Source organism: Protopterus annectens, chromosome 8.part0 (assembly GCF_019279795.1).
Source record: "Protopterus annectens isolate FY-2018-M chromosome 8.part0, PAN1.0, whole genome shotgun sequence".
In the NCBI taxonomy this organism is placed as follows: Eukaryota; Metazoa; Chordata; order Ceratodontiformes; family Protopteridae; genus Protopterus; species Protopterus annectens.
In genome coordinates this window covers 421,691,147-421,714,614 of record NC_056741.1, presented here as the reverse complement: position 1 = coordinate 421,714,614, position 23,468 = coordinate 421,691,147, and the positions used below count along the sequence as shown (strand labels likewise).

The 23,468-nt window shown below is 41.3% G+C and overlaps 1 protein-coding gene across 3 annotated transcripts in view; it reads right to left on the bottom strand.

Moving 5' to 3' along the window:
• The window catches only part of TDRKH (tudor and KH domain containing), a 1,796,665-nt gene that overhangs the window by 45,064 nt on the left and 1,728,133 nt on the right, over window positions 1-23,468 (bottom strand). For all 3 annotated transcript variants that reach the window (XM_044079937.1, XM_044079939.1, XM_044079938.1), the window contains one exon: window positions 16,527-16,614. In XM_044079937.1, the coding sequence (XP_043935872.1) occupies window positions 16,553-16,614 (62 nt within the window). In that variant the 3' untranslated portion in view covers window positions 16,527-16,552. The remainder of the gene's footprint in view (window positions 1-16,526; window positions 16,615-23,468) is intronic.

The window sequence follows — 23,468 nt, the reverse complement described above, 5'->3', positions numbered from 1 at the left end:
TTTACCTCTTACCTACAGAATAGGGAACAATCAGTAAAATGGTTAAATGCACAATCCCATTACCAACCTAACAATACAGGAGTTCGACAAGTATCCAGTTTAGGTCCACTACTGTTCAATATCTTCATCAATGACCTGCACAAAGCCCCCCTAATCCAGAATATCATCCAATACGCAGATGAATCGACACTGATAACCACCTCTAAAAATTTTTCGGACCTCCTCACAGTTACACAACAAGCCTTTACTTTTATCGAATCATGGCTTATTGATGCACAAAAAACTAAACTTTTACTTTTTTCAACAAAACCACCCAACATTGACTTCAAAATCCTGGCTAAAGATGGCACAGAATCGAACTAGTGAAAACAGCCAAATTACTAGGTATAACAAGAGATGATAAACTCACATACGAACCACACATCCTAACTGCAATAAAGAAAACCCATTTCAAACTAGGCAAACTATATCGCCACAAACTCTACCTGGATAAATATACCAAAATGAAACTAGCCAATACCCTACTCATCTCCTCCCTTGTATATGGTAGTGCCATTTTTACTAATCTACACACAACCCTTTGTAATAAATTACAATCCTGTTACAACAAAATAGCCAAATTCGCCTCTGGGAAACCACAGCATTCTCATCCCTGCCGTGCCATCACCGAGCTAAGATGGCTAGAGTTTTCCCACCATCTACAATACACCCAACTAACCTTAGCCCATAAACTAATTTCTAAACCAAATGACTGCCCTGCCCTTAACTCAATCCTGCAAACATACACCCCCCACTAGAACACTAAGATCTTTCTGTAAACTGATGCTTACTGTAACTAAACCCAACAAAAGAGCAGGACAATGTCTGTTCTCTCATACCATAGCTAAGCTATGGAATAACCTTCCACCTGAAATAACCCAAATTGACCAGCCAAGAACTTTTAAAGTAGCCCTAAAAACACATTATCTAGACAATCCATCCTGCACCTGCCTCAAAAGCAAACCACCTTAAACAGTATACTTCCCCAAATGCAAAAATGACAAAAATCTTTGCAAAACCCATGCTTCACATTTACTAGTGTATTCTTACTATACAGAATCTCACCAAAGAAAGTAATGATGTAACATTACTACCAATTGTACAATTCTTTCTAGTTTCAGATTAATGAAATCCTACAAAAAATATAAATTGTAATATGTTTTTTTCTTCCTATTACATCTGTAACATTGTTAAATTGTATTTTAAATATTGTCTTTCTTTGTATTTTGCTTGTGGAGCTTTTCTCCCCAGGCCTCCACTGAAAATGGGTCTCTGACCCAGTGGACTTTCCCGGTCAACATATGCTAAATAAATAAATAAGTAATGTAGATCATTGTGTGCACTGTACCTAATCAGCCACTGTAGCTAGACAGCACCTGCATATAAGTTATTGAGCATGTGCAAGATCAATGCCATTTTGTACAGTCACAGTGAATGGAGATGCATGTGTGTGTGTTTGAAGTAATGAGTCAGTCAGCTTAAATATAAGTTTCAGTTACAGCTCCTGATGTGTTTATGTACAATAAACAACTTGAACCCATCACAGTGCCTCACTTGATACATGAGACATGCAACATGGTGTCAGAAGTGGGGTCCAAACTCCAAAGTGAAGCAACTCGCAAACCATAAGGCACACAGAAGTGGAGGAATATACAGCAGCCAACTCGCAAACAGGTCAGTGGTTATTCAAAGGTACTTAAACTCATTTAAATGACTTTTCAGTCACCGAATAAGTGGCGAAGCATTCAAAACATTTGAAATAAATACAAAAGTGTTTGAAATAATTTCCGAAGTGTTAAAATGTACAAAAAGGCTAAATGACTGCATTTTTTCACAATGTACTACTTTTTCACATTAACTGAAACTTTTCGAGATATCCGAAGTGTCTGGAGTGTTTGCGGTGTTAAAGCCTTTTCAGAAAGATTGTTGTGCATTTGTGCATAATTACAAGTACCTGGTCTATTTTTATATTTAAATGTATTTTGTTGTTAGTCCAGAGACCTGGACCACTGGTGCTTGATAATAATAGTGCTGAGAATTGGAGTGTGTTTCAGCAAGAATATGATGTTTTCATACACTGCATATTCAGTGATAAAGACGTACGTACAAAAGCATTTATACTTCTTAATTTAGCTGGTTCAGAAGCCATTAAGAGGGAATGTTTATTTGTGTATGCATCTGCTGTGTATGCAGGGGAGGCGGAGAATTGCCATATTGTGATACATGCTGAAACACGGGACGATCCTGAGTGCATAAAACATAAATTTAGAGAAATATGTAACCCTGAAACGAATATTACAATAGAAAGGTGCATGTTTTACACAAGAAATCAAAAGCCTAGTGAAAATATAGCAACATATGACCGACTTAAGAAATAAAACAAAAACATGCAGATTTGGTGATCTGAGAGATGAGTTGATAAAAGACAGGCTTGTGTGTGGTGTTAATGATGCAGTGAGAAAGGTTTTGCTTTGGGACAGTAATTTAATGTTGAGCAAAGCCATTGAGATTTGTCAAAAAAAAAATATATATATATATATATATATATATATATATATATATATATGAGCTTACACAATAGCATACGAATATGCTTATGAATGAGAAAAACGTGTAGGCAGTATCTGCCAGTGTGAGCATTGATAGTGTACAACAAAGTGAAGATGAAAAAGAAATATAAACCAAAAGGTGTGGGAGTATACAACCTTAACTATAAAACACATGGGGCTACAACACCCAACCGTATTCTTAATTATCATAACTGTGGAGGCAGTTATGAACCTAAATGACAGAAGTGCTTAGATTTTTGGTTAGCAGTGTCATAAATGTAAAAAGTAGAATAATTTCAAAAGGCTTTATAAGTCTAAAGTGGCACATACTTTTTATTAAAAGAGAGCATCCGAAGAAGCAAGTAGATCAAATAGAAAACTGTGAGCAAACTTTCTATGTTGATGGTGTCTCCGTGATTCATGAAACAGTTAAAACAGTAGATTATTGGTTGGCAGTAAAGACTGAAATATTTTGTACTGTTTGGAATAATGGGAAACCTGTAGAGCTTAAAGTAAACACTGGATCCAAGTGCAATGTTATATCAGCACAAATATTTGCTAAAGTAAGAGCTGGTGAGAAACATGATTCAGCAAAGTGTGCAAAACTAGTTGCTTATGGTGGTGAAGAGATTCAAACTGATGGTGCAGTAGTTCTCACATGCTATTCTGCTGGGAACAGCTATGACTTGCAGTTTTCCATAGTCAAAAGACATGTGCAGTCACTGTTAGACCTCAAAGACAGTTTGAGAACAGGACTGATTTCATTTAATACCACCATATAAGTCTGGGCAACAACTACCGTGTTACACAGAATATTTTTAGTGAATAAGCTGATATTTTAACAGACAAGCTTGGCAAACTTCCAGTCACATAATTCATGAAGTTAACCATAAATTAAGCCCAGTTGTCAAACCAACAAGAAAGTTCTGGTAGCAATGCAGAACAAAGCAAAAGCAGAACTACTTGACAAAATGGTGAATTTAGGTGTCCTTACTCCAGTAAAAGAACCAGATGAACGGGTATCCTCCATGGTTGTAACTCATAAGAAAAACTCAGATGATATTCAAATATTTATTGATCTGAGAGACTTAAAGCACTTAAAAGTCATCATTGTTTGATGCGCACAGCAATAGTAGTAGTTGCTCTCATGCCAAATGCTACTGTATTTCTCAGTCTTAGATGCAAAAAGTTCCTTTTGGCAAATTTTTCTGGATCACAAATCTTTACTGTTAACTACTTTCAGTACACCATTTGGAAGATACAAATTCTTCAGAATGCCATTTGGGATAAATTCTGCCAGTGAAGTATTTCAACATGCAATGGAACAAATGTTTTCTGGTTATCCATGTGCTATTACTGTGGGGACAATGGTGAAGATGAACATGACCGAAATCTCAGTAAAGTTGTACACCATGCACGTGAAGTAAATTTTAAACAAAATCTTCAGAAATCAAATACAAACTGAAAAAGTTACTTATGTGGGTCATTTGTTTACCACTTCTGGCTTACAACCTGATCTGTCTAAGCAAGCAGCAATTCTTGAGATACAATTCCAGAAAAAGTCACATCTTTACATTTTCTTGGTATGGTCAGCTATTTAGAAAAGTTCATCCCAGATTTGACTGAGCTTTCAGCACCCTTACCTGACACACAAAAATGTAAACTGGTCCTGGTTAGACCACCACCAAAGAACATTTGACGTTCTGAAACAGAAAATTGCCAGTCTACCCACGTTGAGATATTACAATGTTCACAAACCTATAACTATTTTGTGTGATGTTTCAAAGTATGGTCTTGGTGCAGCATGTCTTCAAGAAGGCATACCAGTAGCCTAGGCATCCAGAACTTTAACCCAAACTGAAACGCAGTATGCACAATTTGCAAAAGAGCTTTTGGCAGTAGTTTTCGCATGTTCAAAGTTCAGTGATTATATTTATGAAAAACCTATTCAAATACAGACTGATCACCAACCTCTAGTGTCAATTCTGAAAAAGCCAATACATACAGTCCCAGCATGTCTGCAACACATGACGTTAAAACTGCAAAAGTACAATTTTAAGTATAGTCTATACTAAAGGCAAATATCTCTATCTTGCTGATGCTTTGTCGAGAGCATCCAAACAACAGAACAGCATGATAATGAGAAAGCAGACTTTGAAATCATAGAAGTCAAAACATTTTCATCACGTCTTGATGAACGCAGAAATCACACAGCCTCACACCCAATTCTCCAGAAGCTGCAACATGTTATCAGTCAAGGATGGCCAGCACAACAAACTAGTTTACCACCTGACATAGAGAAGTATCCTCCCTACACAGATGAGCTCATGATGGAAGATTAAATCATCATGAAAGGTCCTAAGCAGCAATTCCCACAGCATTACAACAGGAATGCATCAAAATTTGACATTGTGGTCACCTGGGTACCGATTCAACCAAAAGAAAGGCAGGAGGCATGGTATTTTGGCTTTCTATGTCAAAAGAGGAATTACCACAGCTGATGGTTGTTACTGATATTTTTGAATGGAATGATTAACATTACTTAATGTTAGTAGACTCTTACTTGAATTGGTTTGAAATTGACCCCTTCTTCCTACCTAAACGTCCAGCACTGTCATTGCAAAACTGAAGATATTTTTCTGTCCATGTTAGTCCGTACAAAGTTTACAAGTCCACAGTTTAAGAAATGTGCTGAGTCTTGGGACTTTGTCCATGTTACTAGTAGTCCTGAGTATCGACAGTCCAATGGGTTAGCCGAGTGTGCAGTTCAAAGTGCGAAACATTCGTTAGAGAAATCCAAGAGAGATGGTACCAATGCTTTACTTAATCTCAGAAACATTCCGCGAAATAACTTGCTTGGTTCATCTGCTCAGAGATTAATGTCCAGACAGATGAGAGCAACTTTACCGATCAGAAAACAATTCATCATCATCATCATCATCTTCTTTCGGCTGTTCCCGTTAGGGGTCGCCACAGCGGATCATCTGTTCCCATTTCTTCCTGTCCTCTGCATCTTGCTCTGTCACAACAACCATCTGCATGTCCTCTCTCACCACATCCATAAACCTTATCTTAGGCCTTCCTCTTTTCCTGTTATCTGGTAGCTTCATCCTTAGCATCTTTTTCCCAATATAATCAGAATCCCTCCTCAGCACATGTCCAAACCAACATAATCTTGCCTCTCTGGCTTTGTCTCCAAACCTTCCAACCTGGGCTGGCCCTCTAATATACTTATTCCTAATCCTGTCCACCCTCGTCACACCCAGTGCAAATCTTAACATCTTTAACTCTGCCACATCCAGCTCTAACTCCTGCCTTTTTGTCAATGCCACTGTCTCCAACCCATATAACACAGCTGGTCTCACTACCCTCTTGCAGACCTTCCCTTTCACTCTTACTGATATCAGTCTGTCACAAATCACTCCTGGCACTCTTCTCCACCCACTCCATCCTGCCTGTACTCTCTTCTTCACCTCACTTCTGCACTCACCATTACTCTGAACTATTGATCCCAAGTATTTAAAATCATCCACCTTCACCACCTCTACACCTTGCATCCTCACCATTCGTCTATCCTCCCTCTCATTCACACACACATATTCTGTCTTAGTCCTGCTGACCTTCATTCCTCTTCTCTTTAGAGTATATCTCCATCTCTCCAGGGTCTCCTCCACCTGTTCCCTACTCTCACTACAGATCACAATGTCATCTGCAAACACCATAGTCCAAAATTGTTAGTACCAAATGTAAAGAACAACAGAATGGTCAAGGCTCAACATTTTTGAGAAATCATCAGTCACAAAAGATGTACTATGATAAGTCCAGCAAACCTCTTAGAACATTAAGACATTGAGAAGTTGTGAGAATGCAAACATCTTAAGGATATGACCAAGTGGGTAGTGTCAAAACCTTTGCGAAGAACTGAGATCTTACATCATACAATCTGATGAATGGATTTAAGAAGGAATTGAAAACACATATTGCCAGTTTCCGAACCAGTGACACAGCAGATTCCCTGTGCCAGAGAGTCTATTTCTCAGCATGACTCTACACTTGTTCAAATTCCAGAAGAGAGTGTACTTTCTTCAAGTAATCCTGATGCAATCCCCAAAGTTCCAATTGTAAAATAAACCCCAGAGATTGTCCCTGTTGCTAAAACCAGTTAAAGTTTTTATGTGACCAGATCGGGTAGAATTTCTAGACCCATTTCAAGATACACAGCAAAATGGACTTCATTTATTGTTATATGTTGATGTGATATCTAGCTAATTAAAAATATCTTGTTCCCCTAGTGCATGTTAAACAAATCAAAGAGGGAGGATATAGATCACTGTGTGTATTGTACCTAATCAGCCACTGTAGCTAGACAGCACATGCATCTAAGTTACTGAGCACGTGCAACATCAGTGCCATTTTGTTTAGTCAGAGTGAATGTAGTTATGAATGGAGATGCACGTGAGTGTATTTGAAGCAATGAATCAATCAGTTAGCTTAAATATATGCTCCAGTTACAGCTCCTGATATGTTTATGTACAATAAGCAACTTGAACCCATCACAGTGACTCAGTGTCTCATTTCATACATGAGACACGCTACAAGTAAAACTTTGCCCTCCTCCTCACACCTGCATTTGTTGAAATGGCCTGCAAATAAAAACCTCTTTTCTTCAGTTTAATATGTTCCTTGTGTCTGTTAAAGTGTGTTTCCATTAATGCTGCTATATGGACTTGCTCTATTTTCAGACTCCACAAAAATCTTATCATATTTAAATGGGTTTGTTAAACTGGTAATACTCCATCCTAGAATTAATATAGCCCCCATCTGGTTAACAGATCACTGTATCTGAGTGAGGAGGGGGGATCTAGTGGTGACTTCTTCCCTTTACCGCTGGAGCTGCCTCTGTATTCCCTTTCTGCTGTTCTCCTTAAACGAAAGCACATCTCCCACGTGTCTGACTTTTCTGCTCAGAGGTCTTCATATAGATCCATTGATATGCTTCCCCATTTTTACTGTGTTGTCTTGCAAAATTTGTGAACATTTCCACAAATCTCAACTCCAAACACGGTTTTAAAAAAGCAACTATTTACATATTAATTGAATAGTGTGCCTAGGGCTCTGCACATCGGCTGATCAAATGGCATCAGATATGCTCTTTGTCTAGGAATTTAAACCTTTTCTGCAACATCAAATGGTTTGGAGAGACAGATATATCTCACAGAGATACTGCTGCTGTGGAACAGACTCCCCATCTACATAAAACAAAGTTCACCCCTGTGCATATTCAAGTGCAACTTAGACCTATGGATGGGAAACAGAAAATTTACCCCAGGACTGCCCCCTGTACTACTAATGGACAGAGGCATCTCCTAAATCCTTTATCCCATGCAAGGGTCTTTTCAGACTATCTATATGATATGATCCCAGTTAATCTTATTATGCATAATATATAATTATCAACCATGGGATGGCTAATGCCAATCTATAACCAAATGGAGCTATTTCGAGCAAAAAAAAGGAAAATTGGCTAGGCTTAAAATGGCCCACAAGGGCAGCTAGCCTAGCCTAGTACTTAACTATAAACCAAGGTGTGGGTGACACTGCCCCCACACCGGCTCTGCAAACATAATGCAAGCTTGCCAATATTAGTGCCTTTCACATTCATTGTGATTGTGAACTTTCTTTTACCTCCCCACCAGATCACCTCCATGTTCACCTCCCTCCCTCGGTGAATATCTATTTCCACATTAATAAAAACCCAGAATTTAATACTGTCATTTAACAGGCCACCATCATCAAAAGAATGGCTATAGCAATGGCAATAATTGTGTATAAACAACTAAACAGATTTGCTCAAAATTCCGGTGTATGTACAGACTAACAGCAAAGCAAATTTAGTCCAGTTCTATTTATTGTCTCTGTGTCTGGTCTCGTATGCGAGACTATTCCAACTGCACTCACCAGATGCCTTAGCCCACAATAGACAGCCAAGTAAAACAATGGCAGCCATAACATTTAACTTCTTCTTCTTTCGGCTTTTCCCGATTAGGGGTCGCCACAGCAGATCACCTGTCCGCTCATGATTGGCAGTGGAGTTTTACAGTGTCGAGTTGTCAGCCCGGCGCGCCCAACCTTCCACAGAAGGCACACACGCACACACACACACCTAGGGCCAATTTAGAGTGTCCAATATACAGTATGTCTTTGGGATGTGGGAGGAAACCGGAGCACCTGGAGGAAACCCACGCGACCACAGGGATGACATGCAGACTCCACACAGAAGGCACCCCAGCCGATAATCGAACCGGAGAACCTCTTGCTGTGAGGCGGCAACGATAACCACTGTACCACTGTGGCCGCCCCAGCCATAACATTTAACCCACTGAATAAACAGACAGACCTGCCCATCAATCTGGTCTCAGTACTACAAAAAACATGTCAGTTTCAGTCCCATCCAACTTCTAGTCACAGTACATGGTTGGCTCTCATGTAAAAGCTGCTCCAGCAGTACACTTTGAGACTTCCTAATTGACAGATGTCTCATTCCGTTGTTTTCTGTGCTGCAGTCTTATTTCTGATTTCTCTAAGTACATATGTTTTTTAAAAAAGAGAAAAGTCTCCAAAGGTTAATCAGCATTTCCCCCAAGCCCACTTGGTCTTCTGCAAGCTCTGGCTCTGATGTGGTGCCCTCTATTGTGGTTGGAGCAAGTGAAGATACCATGTCTCTCCCTTTCTCTCTGGCCACTGTAGGGTTTCCTACGTATCCTCCATGGTTTTTATTCTGTTAGCAAAAATAATTTAAAGGTGGTGGTGGTTACAAAACTATGGAACTCACTTCCACCTTCTATAAGAAACACAGGCAGCACCACCACCTTCAAACAAATGCTGAAAAATCATCTCAACTCTTCCTGGCTATGAACCTGCTCTATAACCTAACCTCTTCATTGTTCTTATACGATTACTAAACTCCTATGTCTTTTGCTACTCGTGACTGATTATATTTTCTCCATATTTATTTTTATCTTCACTTGTTGATACTGGTACAATAATACTGATTAATATATCTCTGTTTATACCACTCTGATTGAATTCACTGAATTCTGCTTTAATGTATATTTTCTGTATATATTACTGTAATCAAACAAACTAGATTCCTGCTTTTATGTATATATTCTGTATATGTTGCTATATTTACTATCTGTAACACTGTTTCTACTTCTGTACTAATTAATGTTATATTTTTTCTGTATCTCGTTGGATCTTTTCTCCCCAAGCCTCCACTGAAAATGGGCTCTTTTAGGCCCAGTGGACTTTCCTGGTAAACAAATGCAATAAAATAAATAAATAAATAAAATAAATCCATTCTTATTTTGCCAACTTAAATGGTAAAATATTGTCTTGCTTCTTTCTTGTCTTAACAGAATAGTTTTGATGAATAAATATTTGGGCAGTACCACGCATCCACCTAGCGGGTCGATTAGTTCATCAAAGGTTCACTTCTGTGAACCTTCGTTCATCGAACAAAAAATGTCAAAAGTTCACTTCAGCAGATGTTCACTTCACTGAATGTGTTACATGGGGAAAGTAACTACTTGCCCAAGATTTCCCAGTAACACACACCAGAGTATTTTAAACCAACTACACCTCTCCCAACTATATATACCAACTCCGAGATTGCACTACAGTGGGGAAAAGGGCAAATTTCCTTATGCTGGCCATCTAGTTCCTTCACCTTAAATCTTTCACTAATATGACGTTTGCTGAAGTGAACGTTTGATGTTTTTTGTTCGATGAATGCAAGTTTGCTGAAGTGAACCTTCGATGAACTAATATAGACCCTCACCTAGCACCTGATAACAGACAAAGCAGTCTTTCTTTTAACTTGTAAGCCTCAAAGCAGGCAATGATCTGCCTCAGGAAATGGACAGTACATGGCCTACAGCTTATCGTGTGCACCCTCATCATTTGGATTTTTGAAGATGCCATCTAGCTGCTTGGTAAGGTACTGCACAGTCTCTCTCTCTCTCTCTCTCTCTCTCTCTCTCTCTCTCACACACACATTTGGGAAACCCAATGAAATACAACCTATTTCTTCTGGATTTGTCCCAGTAGCCCTTTGGCATCTCTTTGATAAAGTCTGACTAAGTACTAGCTGATGTAGGTTTAAATCTTAGTTGCATTATCCTTTTCACTTTAAATCCCATCTGTGAATTCAGATAAAAAAATTCTGGCAAGCTGGAAAGCTAGCAGACACAGTATTTTATGGAGGCTGCACAAAACATGTCACTGGAGATGAATAGCAGTTTCCTTGACTTTTTTCCACTTTGACCTTAACGTGTAGGAATTCCCAAATCAAAAATGTCCTCCATTTCCACTTTGGAAAAACAGCATTAAATAAGGGATGATGGTTAATCTCCTTAAATAATTAGTTGGCTCGGGAAAAATAGCTCAAACACATCTGCTTGAGAGACTGTGTGAGCACAGCCATTTGGAAATAAAAAAGGGAACAATGGTCCATATTTCACTCTGTTTAACTCACAGTATAAAACACATACAGAGTGCAATGTTGTAGTTTTCTCTGTCTAAAACGTTTCTTCTGTTTTTTTTTTTGTAATGCTGGGAATAGCCATGTCTCATATGCAATAAATAAACAAGGATTAAGTTACTCAAGTTCACTTCTTCCTTGTGTGTCATTTTTTGAATGTACTCCTTGTAAACCAAAACTTAATGGCCAGGCCTAGCTTGTGCAGTGCTCTGTTACAATTAAAAGTGGCTACAATTACTTACAGACTTTCCACAGAATTTTGGAAGATGTTATGAGCAATTGTAACAACCTTTCTTAGCAAAGATTTAGTAAATGCTTCCAATATAGTGCTCCATTTGTGTTCTGACAGTGTGCTTCTCAAATAATCTGGAAATATAGAGCTGATAAGTATATTTTTTGGCACTTTTTAACTGTTCAGAGTTGAATAAAACAATTAAATTCAGTTCAAAATACCATTTGAATAAATTGCATTTATTCATAGGTAGGTACTAGGCTATCAGCCCTGGGGTCTATGCAAGCCCAGCCAAAAAGGTACCCTGGCTTTCGCCACCCAAGAAAATTATTTTCCTGTGCCCCTATCGAGCAGAGCCACAGAAGTGATCCCCGGGGTGAATTTCCTATCTCCCATCCAATCATCAAGATGTTTCTTGAAGAGTGCTAATGAGGAGCTCTGTTTGACATAGATAGGTAGTCTGTTCCAGAGTATGGGAAGTCTCTGGGACAAGAATCTATCCCTCCAGCATGTTCTGTTTATTGTGGTGATAAGGTTTAGGTCCCCAGAGCGTGTAGCTCAGAGGGATTGGGATTTCCTTACGTGGAGCATGTCCAACAGCTCTGGGTTTGACATAGCTTTGTATGTTAGGCAGAGATCACCTCTGAGTAGATGTTATGCGACGGAGTAAAGCTGGAGTTTTTTGAGATGGTCTGCGTAGGGCATCTGTTTGAGGCTAGTAATCCTCTATGAGGTATTTCTGTGGCCTTTCCAGTTGTTGTAGATGTTTTGTCAGGTACATACCAAAAGGAGCGTTGTACTCTATAATGGGTCTAATAAGTGATGAGTAGAGTGGAACAATTACCTCTTTTTTTCTGGATGAGAAACCTTTTGTGATGAGGTGAGCTTTCTGACCACTGTGGCGATGTGATTATCAAAGGAGAGACTACTGTTCACCTGTGTCCCAAGGTCTCATCACATTTTTGGCATTAAGTAGATTACCAGCTATGTGGTAGTTCATGGATACAGAGTTTTTACCAAAGGGGATGATGATACACTTTTTGGCATTGAGCTTCAGGCCATGGCTTTGACACCAGGTATCTGTCTCAGTGAGGCCTTTTTGTAGGATGTCCACATCGTTAGGAGTTTCGATTATGGCTCCTAGTTTGCAGTCATCTGCAAACTTTGTTAGCCAAAGACCTTCTATGTTAGCCTGTACTTCAGAGACGTAGATACCAAACAGGAGAGCACCCAGGACTGAACCCTGTGGTACTCCACTTTTTACTGGTCTGAAGTCGGATTTGGAGTCTGCTACTTTCACAGTGTGGGTTCTGTCCGTGAGCCAGTTGGCAACCCATCTTGTGACATAGGGATTTATACCTAGTTTAGTGAGCTTATCTATAATTCCAGAGTGGGGGATGGTGTCAAAAGCCTTGGTGAGATCTAGATAAGCTGTGTGAACAACCTTACCCTCATCTATGGCTTTCGTGACTGCTTCAAAGAAGTCAATCAGGTTTAGGAGACATGACCTGCCTTTTACAAATCCGAACTGGGTAGGCTCTTTAGTTTGGAGATTACCAATGTCTTTGTTTATGAGTTCCATGATGATACGTTCCATGGCCTTGCAGACCAGGCTTGTCAGGCTATTGGGGCGGTAGTTCTCGGGGTCCGTCACGGCTCCCCTTTTGTGGAGTGGGATAACCATCACGGTCCGGCATTCAGTGGGCACAAAGCCTGAGGTGAGGCTATGACTGAACATGGTTCTTAGGTAGGGTGCCAGTTCATTCTGTAGTTCGTGTAGAACACAGCCTGGGATATTGCCAGGTCCCATGGATGCTGTGTTCTTGGCTTTGGAGAGTGTGTTTTTTACCTGTGCAGCTGTGATTACAGGAACTTTGCATTCTTCCAGTATAGAGATGGGCCCTCTAGGGTGTGAAGGGGGGGTACAGTTAGCACTGAACCTATCTGCCAGGATGTTGGCAATATCAGTTGGTTCTGTATATTTAGTGTCATTGTGCTGTAACTCAGAGCAGATCTGAGTGTTGCCACTGACATTCTTGACATAGCTATAGAATGCTTTGTGGTTGTCTTTCGTAACTAGCTTTGGAGGATTTTATGAGGGATCTCAGCTTCTTACTGAGGTTGACCAGGGCGTTCCTCCAGTCATGGGATTTTTCTCTTTTTTTGCAACAGTTTCTTTCTTCTGTTGCAGAGTTTGTTTATGGCAGAGGACCACCAGATCAGCTTCCTTTTTTTGGAGGATAGCATCTTGGTTCTATTAGGGAGAGCATGATCCATGCACTTGTGTAAGTGCTTATAAAGTGCATTTGTGTAGGATTCAGCAGTCGTAACTCTATTGTCCGTCTGCATGGGTGTCATGATGTTTGCCACTTCTGTCTTAGTGGTTTCCTAATTGGGGGTGGGGGCGGGATGTGGATGTCTAGCGTGATTAGCTTGTGGTCGGATCTGACCAACGAGGAATTGACCTCTGGTGTGGAACACCGGTTGCCCATGTTGGTGTGGATATCCTTAATGAATATGGACACGTCTCCAACTTTAGTGCTTCGTTCTTGGTTAGGTGGCCGAAAGGTGTGGTATGAATTATAGCCTGGTAATGCAGGGGTGCTCTCTGGAGCTTTGAACCAGGTCTCTGTCACTGCACAGATGTCGATGTTCTCCATTTTAAGAAGTGCCTCGAGTGAGTGCATTTTGAGGTTTAGACTTCTAGCATTGAGTAGCATTACCCTCAGATTTTGCTTGCTTGTACCTGTTACGGTGGTGAATTTGTCATTTGAACCATGCCTAAAAAAGACACTATATGGGTGGCAAGAGCCTTAGCCAGTATCCGGAATCCCAAGGCCGGCAGGTGCAAGCCATCTCTGGCAAAGCATCGTGGTCTGTCGATCATGTCATCCCAGGCAGACAAATACTGGATCCCCTTAGAATGACACTAGAAGCTTAGCCAATTATTGAAGTCAATCATTTTGTCCTTGTACTGTGGCATCATTCTGGGTGATGGCAGGATCACAATGAATGGTAACAGTGGATGGTTTATGGTAATCACACATTGAAATGTTATTGTACAGCAGTCCAGGTGTCCCCTGCATCAGTAAGGAATTATTTGTAGCAGCACTACACTCTCATTTGTGAGCAGAACAGGAAGAGTTCTCCTTTGTCCTCCTTTATCATTGCTTTGTCCTCCTTTGGGTTCGCAGGTATCTGGTAACCCTACCTTTTCTACAGTTGATAGCAGGCTGCTACTAATCCTCTGCCTGCTTCTCCTACACACAGACCAGACCAGTTCAACCTTTTTAAATTATCCTTAAAAGGCAGTCTTTCAGATCTTTTACAAATTGCTCTTACAAGGGCAGTAAAAATACAGCTCCTATGCTGGACCCACGATCACTTCAAGAAAATCTGAATCCTCCCTCCATCTGTCCTCACGTCATACCTCTCAACCTCTTAGCATGAAAAATCTGGACAAAGACAAAAATAATGGGGGTACAAGGGCTCATCATACCTCTCAACCTCTGAGAATAAGAAATCTGGACAAAGCAATAAAAAAGTAAGGCAAAGGACCAAAAATAGGGACAATTTTTAAATACTGCTCTTTCAAACTTAGAAAATGACAGAATAACAGGTTTTACATTAGCATGATTTTTCTGAAGGGTATAAAGTCTGAAACTTAAATGTCTGTCATTTTTTAGATTCCGTTTTTAATGATTTGTTACTAATTTGCCAGAAAACCATAATTTTATGGAAAACTGACCAAAAACATGAGGCAAACATCTGGACATTCTGCAAAAATCTGTACAGTTGAGAGGTTCACTAAGTATTGCTCATATAAACAAACTTGCTAGAATAGCAGGCTTTGCTTTAGCATACATTTTTCTGAAGGATATGAAGTCTGAAACTTAAATGTCTGTCTTTATTAATGACTTCAATACTCAACCATTTGTAAGAAAAACACAAATTTTATGAACAAACCAAAAATGTTGTTTGACTTTTCAGCTTTTCCTGGTTAGGGAATCGCCACAGCAGAACTCCGGTCTGCTAATGATTGGCAGTAGATTTTTAGGGTACCGAGTTGCCAGCCCAACGCCCAACCTTCAACGAGGGCACGCCCATTCATGCATATCTTTTGAACGCCACTCGACCGCGGGGAGAACATGCAGACTCCACACAGAAGGCCCTCCAGCCGAGAACCTCTTGCTGTGAGGCAACAACGCTACCGCTGCACCACCGCGTCTTTATCAACAATGAGCAAACCAAAAATACGAAGCAAAAATCTGGACATTCTGCAAACATCTGAGCAGGTGAGAGGAATGCTTCACGCTGATAATCCAAAAAACTGACCTAACAGACCACAGATTACAGCACAGCCAATCAGGAAACTTGCTTCACTGACTGAGTGCAGCTTACAGGCAAGTTTTTCAGGAAAAAAAATACCGGAATTGCCTGACAATGTTTTACAGCTGTGAGAATGTCTAGGATGTGCAGAAGAAGGAGAGCAAGAGTCAGAGAAACCCATGGCTGCTTCATGTGGTGGCCCTTATATGTGGGAGAGATAATCGGGGACTCCCAGCAGGTTCGTCGGGTGCCTAACGCTGGCTATGTTCTGTGTGCATTTTCTTTTTACCTTCTGCTAGGAGTACAGCTACAAAGTTTTCAAGATAGTGTTTTACAGTCTATTTGTACAGCAAAGCAGCTTCTTTATAGTTGCAAAGTAAAAAAAAGTCCACAACAAGTTTAGGAATTTCAAGAAAGAGTTAACCATACCCATGATTATTAAACTTCTAAACCTACTCATGATTCAACAGTCACTGATGTAAAACTAAAGCACAACAATTCCAGTGGAAAGCTACTTTTATTTAGTTGTGTTTATTTTTCTTGGGTAGAGCAGTGATCTTCATAGACATTTTTCACACTCAGCCAAGGAGCGGTGTCTGGTTAAATGACTTTCTCAGAATTACATAGTAAGGCAACAAAGGCTGGGGGGAATCAAACCTTGCACCTCTGGACCACAGGAAACTGCTTGTTAATAGCTAATTAATACATTAAGCCAACCACCAGTCACTTCCTAATGAAGCTACTTGTTCTTAAAATCATTATAGTTCTACAAGACATTTTCAGTAGCAAATACATAAATTGAAATACTAAAAATATCTTATTTCAGAACACTCACCTGAAAACAGAAACCACAATGTAGCTTCATTGTGAATCATCATCTAGGAGGACAAGTTCATCGTCATTTTTAGAAACAGAGGTTTCATCTGGAAATAAAAAGGAAAAAGTATTAATATCTTTGTGCCCAAGTAACATTCCATAAAAAAAAGTTACGTTCTTTCCATAATGTTCCATCTGTGTTGCTGATCTTCATTCATTCATGACTGATGGATCTTGGTTCTGTCTTTGGAACCGACCCGGCCAATATAACAAACTTGTGCCAGCCAAAAACTCTCAAGCTAAGTCTTACGCCATAGTGCCCCTCTCATCTCCTCAGATCAAGTTTATCCATAAGGATAGAAAAAGCGGAGGCTTTATCTGAGCAACTGATCTTGACTGGATGGGAGATAGGAAATTCACCCCGGGGATCACTTCTGTGGCTCTGCTTGACAGGGGCACAGGAAAATAATTTTCTTGGGTGGTAAAAGCCAGGGTACCGTTTGGCTAGGCTTATACAGGCCCTAGGCCAATAGCCTAGTATCTACCTATGAACTGCCCTATCAGGTAACCAGGACCAAATCTGAACCTCCAGGAGTCTTTCAGAGGGGGGAAGGGGGGATGGGACGTCATGAATAAATGATCAACAACACAGACATGTTATGCAACAGGAATGTTATGGTAATAACATAACTTCTTTATCTGATGTTGTTAATCTTCATTCACAACTGATAGGACAGAGTCCCCAGCTACTTTACGTCCTGGGAGGCCCCATGGAAGGATATTCCTGAGCACCATTGAGCCAAAGAATGCTCTTCCCCTGGAGACCATTTCCAATTTGTAATGAGTAATAACGGTATGAGGTGTAGCCCAGGTAGCTGTTGTGGAAATATCGTCTAGAGGCTCTAGAATGAAAGGCCACCGAAGTAGACACAGATCTGGTGGAGTGAGCCTGGACTTTAGTTAATAGAGTTACTTTGTTCTTTTGAGAAACAAACGTAATGCAATCTCTTAACCATTTTGATAAAGTGACTTTGGAAACTGACTTTCCCAATCTTGGACCGGAGAAGGATAGGAATAGTTGGTCTGATTTCCTGAATGATTTAGTTCTAAGTAAAATCGTAATCGTCTCTGTACGTCTAGCAAGTGTAAATGGTATTCACCTTTGTTAGAAAAATTTAGGAAGAAAACGGGCAAATCAATGGACTGGTTGAGATTTGAATCTGAAATAACCTTGCGCAGAAAGGAGGGTTAGTCCGAAGTGATACTCCCTCTTTGTGTTAAATGATGTATGGGCGATTTATACACAAAGCTTGTAACTCTGATATTCTCCTGGCTGAGGTGATGGTTACCAGGAATAAGGTTTTCCAAGACAAAAACTTTATATCAACAGGTGGCTGATGGCTCAAAGGATTGACAAGTTAAAGTTTGTAAGACTAGCATCAAATTCCAAGGTTCAATAGGATCTTTAAGAGGTGGTCTCAAATACATGACTCCCTTTAGGAAGGTTTTGCAGAGACGGTGGGACATCAATGAAAAATCATTACAGCCATTATGAAAATTGGAGACAGCTGCTAAGTGAACTGTAATATTAGAAGCTGAAGCTCCTGATTGGAGTAAAGTTGACAAGTGTTCTAAGACCTTTTGGATCGCGACTGAGGAGTCTAGTTTTTGTTCTTTTGCCCGGATCACAAACCTATCCCATTTACTATGATAAAGCTTCCTGGTGGATGGTTTATGGGAAACTATAAGTATCCTTTGCACTGGGGAAGATAGATTACTCTGCCTGGCAATTAGTGGAAGTGGAGAAACCAAGTGGTCAGCTTGAGACTAGGTAGGTCAGGATGGATCAGCCCCTGTGAATGAGACACTAGTCCTGAGTCTGGCTCCAAAGTCCACGGACAGTAAACTAGGTGAGGCCATAGGAAGGGGAACCAGACTTGACGGGGTCAATAGGGTGCAATAAGGATTACTTTGTTTCTCAACCACTGAGTTTTCTTTAAGAACTGTGGAATGAGGGGAAAGGGCATAAAGTAGTCCTGGGGGCCAATTATGTATCAGAGAATTTCTCAGTGACTTCCCCTGAAGGGGATCAGGGCGAAGTAGCTGCTGCATTTGTGGTTCGATGGAGAGTCAGACAGATCGCAGCAAGACTGGCCCCAATGACTAAATATTTGTGTCGCTATTACAGGACTGAGACGCCACTCGTGAGGTATCAGAATGTTTGTCTGCAATCACACTGGAATTCCCGGGAATATGCATTGCTTACAGAAAGCGGTTGGAATGTATCGCCCATTGCCACACTTTCAGGGCTTCCTGACATAATGGATAGGATATGGTTCCTCCTTGCTTGTTGATGTACCAAACCACTGACATTGTCTGACTGGAGAGCAAGAAGGGTCACTTGGAATGTTTGCAATGCTAGCAGCACCGCCCTCAGTTCTAGGACATTGATATGCAGATTGGCCTCCAAGGGTGACCAAGTGCATTAGACGGTTCTTCCCTGAAAATCGCCCCCCCCAAATTAGGGAGCCATCCATGGTAACTGTAGCTTTGGCTTGAGCGGGTAAAAAAAGGGTGACTCCATAACTCCTCTTCTGGCTTCATCCACCAATTCAGATGCTAGGAGCCACTGAAGCAGCCTCATATGGAATCTCACTAATGGGACCAGAGTGATCATTGCCACCATGGAACCCAGAAGTTGTAAGACCAATTGGGCTGAAACTAGGTCTTGAGACAGTATCGCTTGCAGTTGAGATCTCAACCTTTTGTTAGCTGTGACCACCTTCCACCCAAGACTGGAACAGTCACTCAAGAGGAGAAGGTTAACACTTGCACCACACCTCCAGCCGCACACAGACCTACTAAAACAACACTAGCAAAAATACACATAAATACATAAAATCATACTAGGAGGCTCTAAATAAAAACCTGCAAAAGCATCAGAGACCTCCAAAGCAGACACCCAAACAACCTGCACTTCCTGTCACAAACCAGACAACACATAAAACACAAAATTAGTGTGCCGCACAATCACAGCCCTTAAGGCGAAATAACATACCTAACACACTAGTAATAGGTAACTCTATAGTCAGGCACACTGACATCCCACTCACTAGGCTCGACAAGCAGAAGGTTACTGTTAGATGATGCTTGTCGGGAGCCAGAATCCGCCACATAACACAAGCACTCAGGTCACTTCAGAACAAGTACAAATATGACTCTGTCATTGTTCATGTTGGTGTGAATGACCTGAGACATACTTCCCTGGACTACATGAAAAGAGACATGGAAGAGCTCTCTGATCATGTAGCCCAGGCTGGTATGACCCTGACTCTGAGTAGCATCCTGCCCTCACCAAGAACGATGCCTCCGTATAAAGAAAAAACTATCAATTTCAACAACTGGCTAAGGTTCTGGTGTGATTCAAAGGGGATCCAGTGTCTGTCAACCTGGGACGACATGCTCGACAAGCCGCGTTGCTTCGCAAGAGATGGCTTGCACCTGTCACCCCTAGGCTTTCGAATACTGGCCAAGGCTCTTGCTGCCCCCATAGTGCCTTTTTTAGGCAAGGCTCAAAAGTCAAACCCACCTCCATAAACAGCAAAATTAACAAAAAACAGAGGGTTATGCTACTCAATGCCAGGAGTTTAAATCTCAAAATGCATGCGCTAGAAGCACTCCTCAGTATGGAGAACATCGACATCTGTGCAGTAACTGAAACCTGGTTCAAGGCTCCAGAGAGCACCCCAGCACTATCGGGCTACAACTCATACCACACGTTTCGGCCACAGAACACAGACCGAAGTACAAAAGAAGGGGGTATATCCATATTCATCAAGGATACCTACACCTCCAGGTTAGTGGTGCAGCATGATACCTCGGAGATCATCCATGTGCAACTTAACATCAGGTAAATCTGCAATGCAAATTGTGGCCTGCTACAGATCACCCTCCATGACCCAGGACCACCACTCCACCTTTTTGGAGGCAATGGAAAACATGAAGGTCCTACCGAACACCCTGATATTGAGCAATTTCAATTACCCTACCATTCACTTAAAAAACTACTCGAGTACAAATTCCCAGGCCCAGCGCTTCCTGGAATTCATCAACTCAAACGCCCTGGATCAGCTGGTAAACTCCCCTACCAGAGGTGAAAACATATTAGACCTGGTAATCACCAACATGGGCAACAGGTGTTCCACACTGGAGGTCAACCCATCACTGGTCAGATCGGACCATAAACTAATCACTCTGGATGTCCACACCCCACCACCACCCCAACTAAGGAAACCACAGTAAAAACCTTTTCAAAAGCAAACTTCACCTTACTTAAGACTGAGGTGGTAAATTTCACAGCCACCATGCTAAAGGATAATGCTGCCCAAGATGCAGAAACCTTTACAAATGCACTCTATAAGCACCTACTAGGATGCATGGATCTAAGACTCACTCCTCTAAGAGAAGGAAACCAGTTTGGTGGACCCCTGCAATAAACAGGCTATACAATAGGAGGAGGAAACTAGTTCAGAAAAAAAAGCAAATCCCAAGAAGGAAAGACATCCCTGATCAGTATCAGTAAGAAACTAAGGTTCCTCATGGAATCATCCAAGGCTAACTTCGAAAGAAAAATAGCCAAGGATTCAAAAGATAACCACAAAGCCTTCTTTAGCTATGTTAAGAATCTAAGTGGTAACTCACAGATATGCACTGAATTAGTGCAAAACAGCACAAAATATACTGAACCTACTGATATTGCCAACATCCTGGCAGATAGTTTCAGTGCAAACTTCACACCCCTCTCACCTCCAAAAGGGACTACAACAATACCGGAAAAGTGTAGCGTCCCAAATATCACAGACGCACAGGTGAAAACAGCCCTTTCAAAAGCCAAAAACACAGTGTCAATGGGACCAGATGGTGTCCCAGGCCACGTCTTGCACAAACTACAGAACAAACTAAACCCTCACCTAAACACGCTGTTTAACCTCTCCACAGGCTATGTGCCCCATAGAATGGCACACAGCAACGGTTATTCCTCTCTACAAAGGAGGGGCCACAACTGACCCTGGTAACTATCGCCCCATAAGCCTGACTAGCCTGGTCTGCAAGGCTATGGAGTGCATCATAATGGAACTCATTAACAAAGACATTGGGAACCTCCAAACACTTGATCCGATCCAGTTCGGCTTTGTTAAGGGCAGATCATGCCTACTAAACCTGGTTGACTTCTTCGAGACAGTCACCAAGGCCATAGATGAGGGAAAGGTGGTAGACACAGCCTACCTTGACCTCGGAAAGGCTTTCGACACCATTCCCCACTCAGATATTAACGAAAAACTCACCAGCCTGAACATAAACCCCTACGTCATGAGATGGGTTGCCAACTGGCTTACAGACAGAACTCACACGGTAAGAATAGCGGGCTCCAGGTCTGAGTCTAAACCAGTTACAAGTGGTGTCCCGCAAGGCTCGGTCCTGGGACCCCTACTGTTTGGCATATACTTCTCAGAAGTACAGGCAAACACAGGAGGACTATGGCTAACCAAGTCCGCTGATGACTGCAAACTGGGAGCCATAATTGACTCTCCAGCTGACACGGACATCCTCCAAAAGGCCTTACTGAGATGGACACTTGGTGTCAAAGTCATGGCCTCAAGCTAAATGCCAAGAAATGCATAGTCATCCCATTTTGGAAAAACAAACCACCCACGAATTACCACACAGGTGGCAGCCCTCTTAATACAGAAGAGGTAATAAGAGATCTGGGGACCCAGGTAGATAGTAATCTCTCCCTTGACAATCACATTGCCAAAGTAGTTAGGAAATCCTTCTATGTGGCCCATCTAATTACTAAAGGGTTGCATCTAGAAATAAAGAGGTTATACTGCGCCACTCTATTCGTCACTCATTAGACCCATCATAGAGTACAATGCCCCATTTGGGATGTTCCTCACAAGACACTTCCAACAGCTGGAAAGACCACAAAAGTACCTCACCAAGAGGATTACTGGGATTACTGGCCTCAAACATATGTCCTATGCAGCCCGACTGAAAAAACTCCGGCTGTACTCAGTGGCATATCGCTTACTCAGAGGTGATCTCTGCCTGACTTACAAAGCCATGTCCAACTCAGAACTGATGGACATGCTCCACCTAAAGAAATCCAAGTCACTGAGAGCCACGCGCTCTAGTGAGCTAAACCTCGCCACAACAAAAAAAAGAACATGCTGGAGGGATAGATTCCTGTCACAGAGACTTCCCATGCTTTGAAACAAAATTCTGAATTAAGTCAGGCAGAGCCCCTCACTAACACTCTTCAAGAGAAGCCTTGACGAGTGGACAGGTAACAGAAAATACACCCCTGGGATCACTTCATTGGCTCTGCTTGACAGAGGATCAGTTAATTAATCACTCTGGCTAGGCTTATAAATGCCCTCGGGCAGATAGCCTAGTACCTACCTATGAGGTAAAGCAACTAGGCAGAATTTTGTGTCGAATGTCACCCCAATGAACTCTAAGCTTTGAACCAGAACAAGCTTTGGCTTTTCCTTGTTTATTAAGATTCCTATCATGTCTGCCAGTTTTAGAGTGTACAATATAGCTTGGAGCAGTAGACTCTTGGTTGGAGCTGTAAGGAGCCAATCGTCTAAATATGGAAACACCCGGAACACTTGGAGTTTCAAGTGAGCTGTTACTACTGCCATGCATTTGGTGAACATTCTGGGGCTGTGGTGAGACCAAAAGGCAGCACTTGAAATTAGTAGCCGGAAGCAGAGATATCTTCTGGATTGTTTGTCCATTTTTATGTGGTAATATGCATCCTGAAGATCTATGGAGCACATCTAATAGTCTTTTTCCAGAAATGGAAGGATAGACTGAACCGTGACCATCCGGAATTTTGTTTGTCTGACAAACTTGTTCAGGATGCTGAGGTCCAAAATTGGCCTCCAGTCCCCTG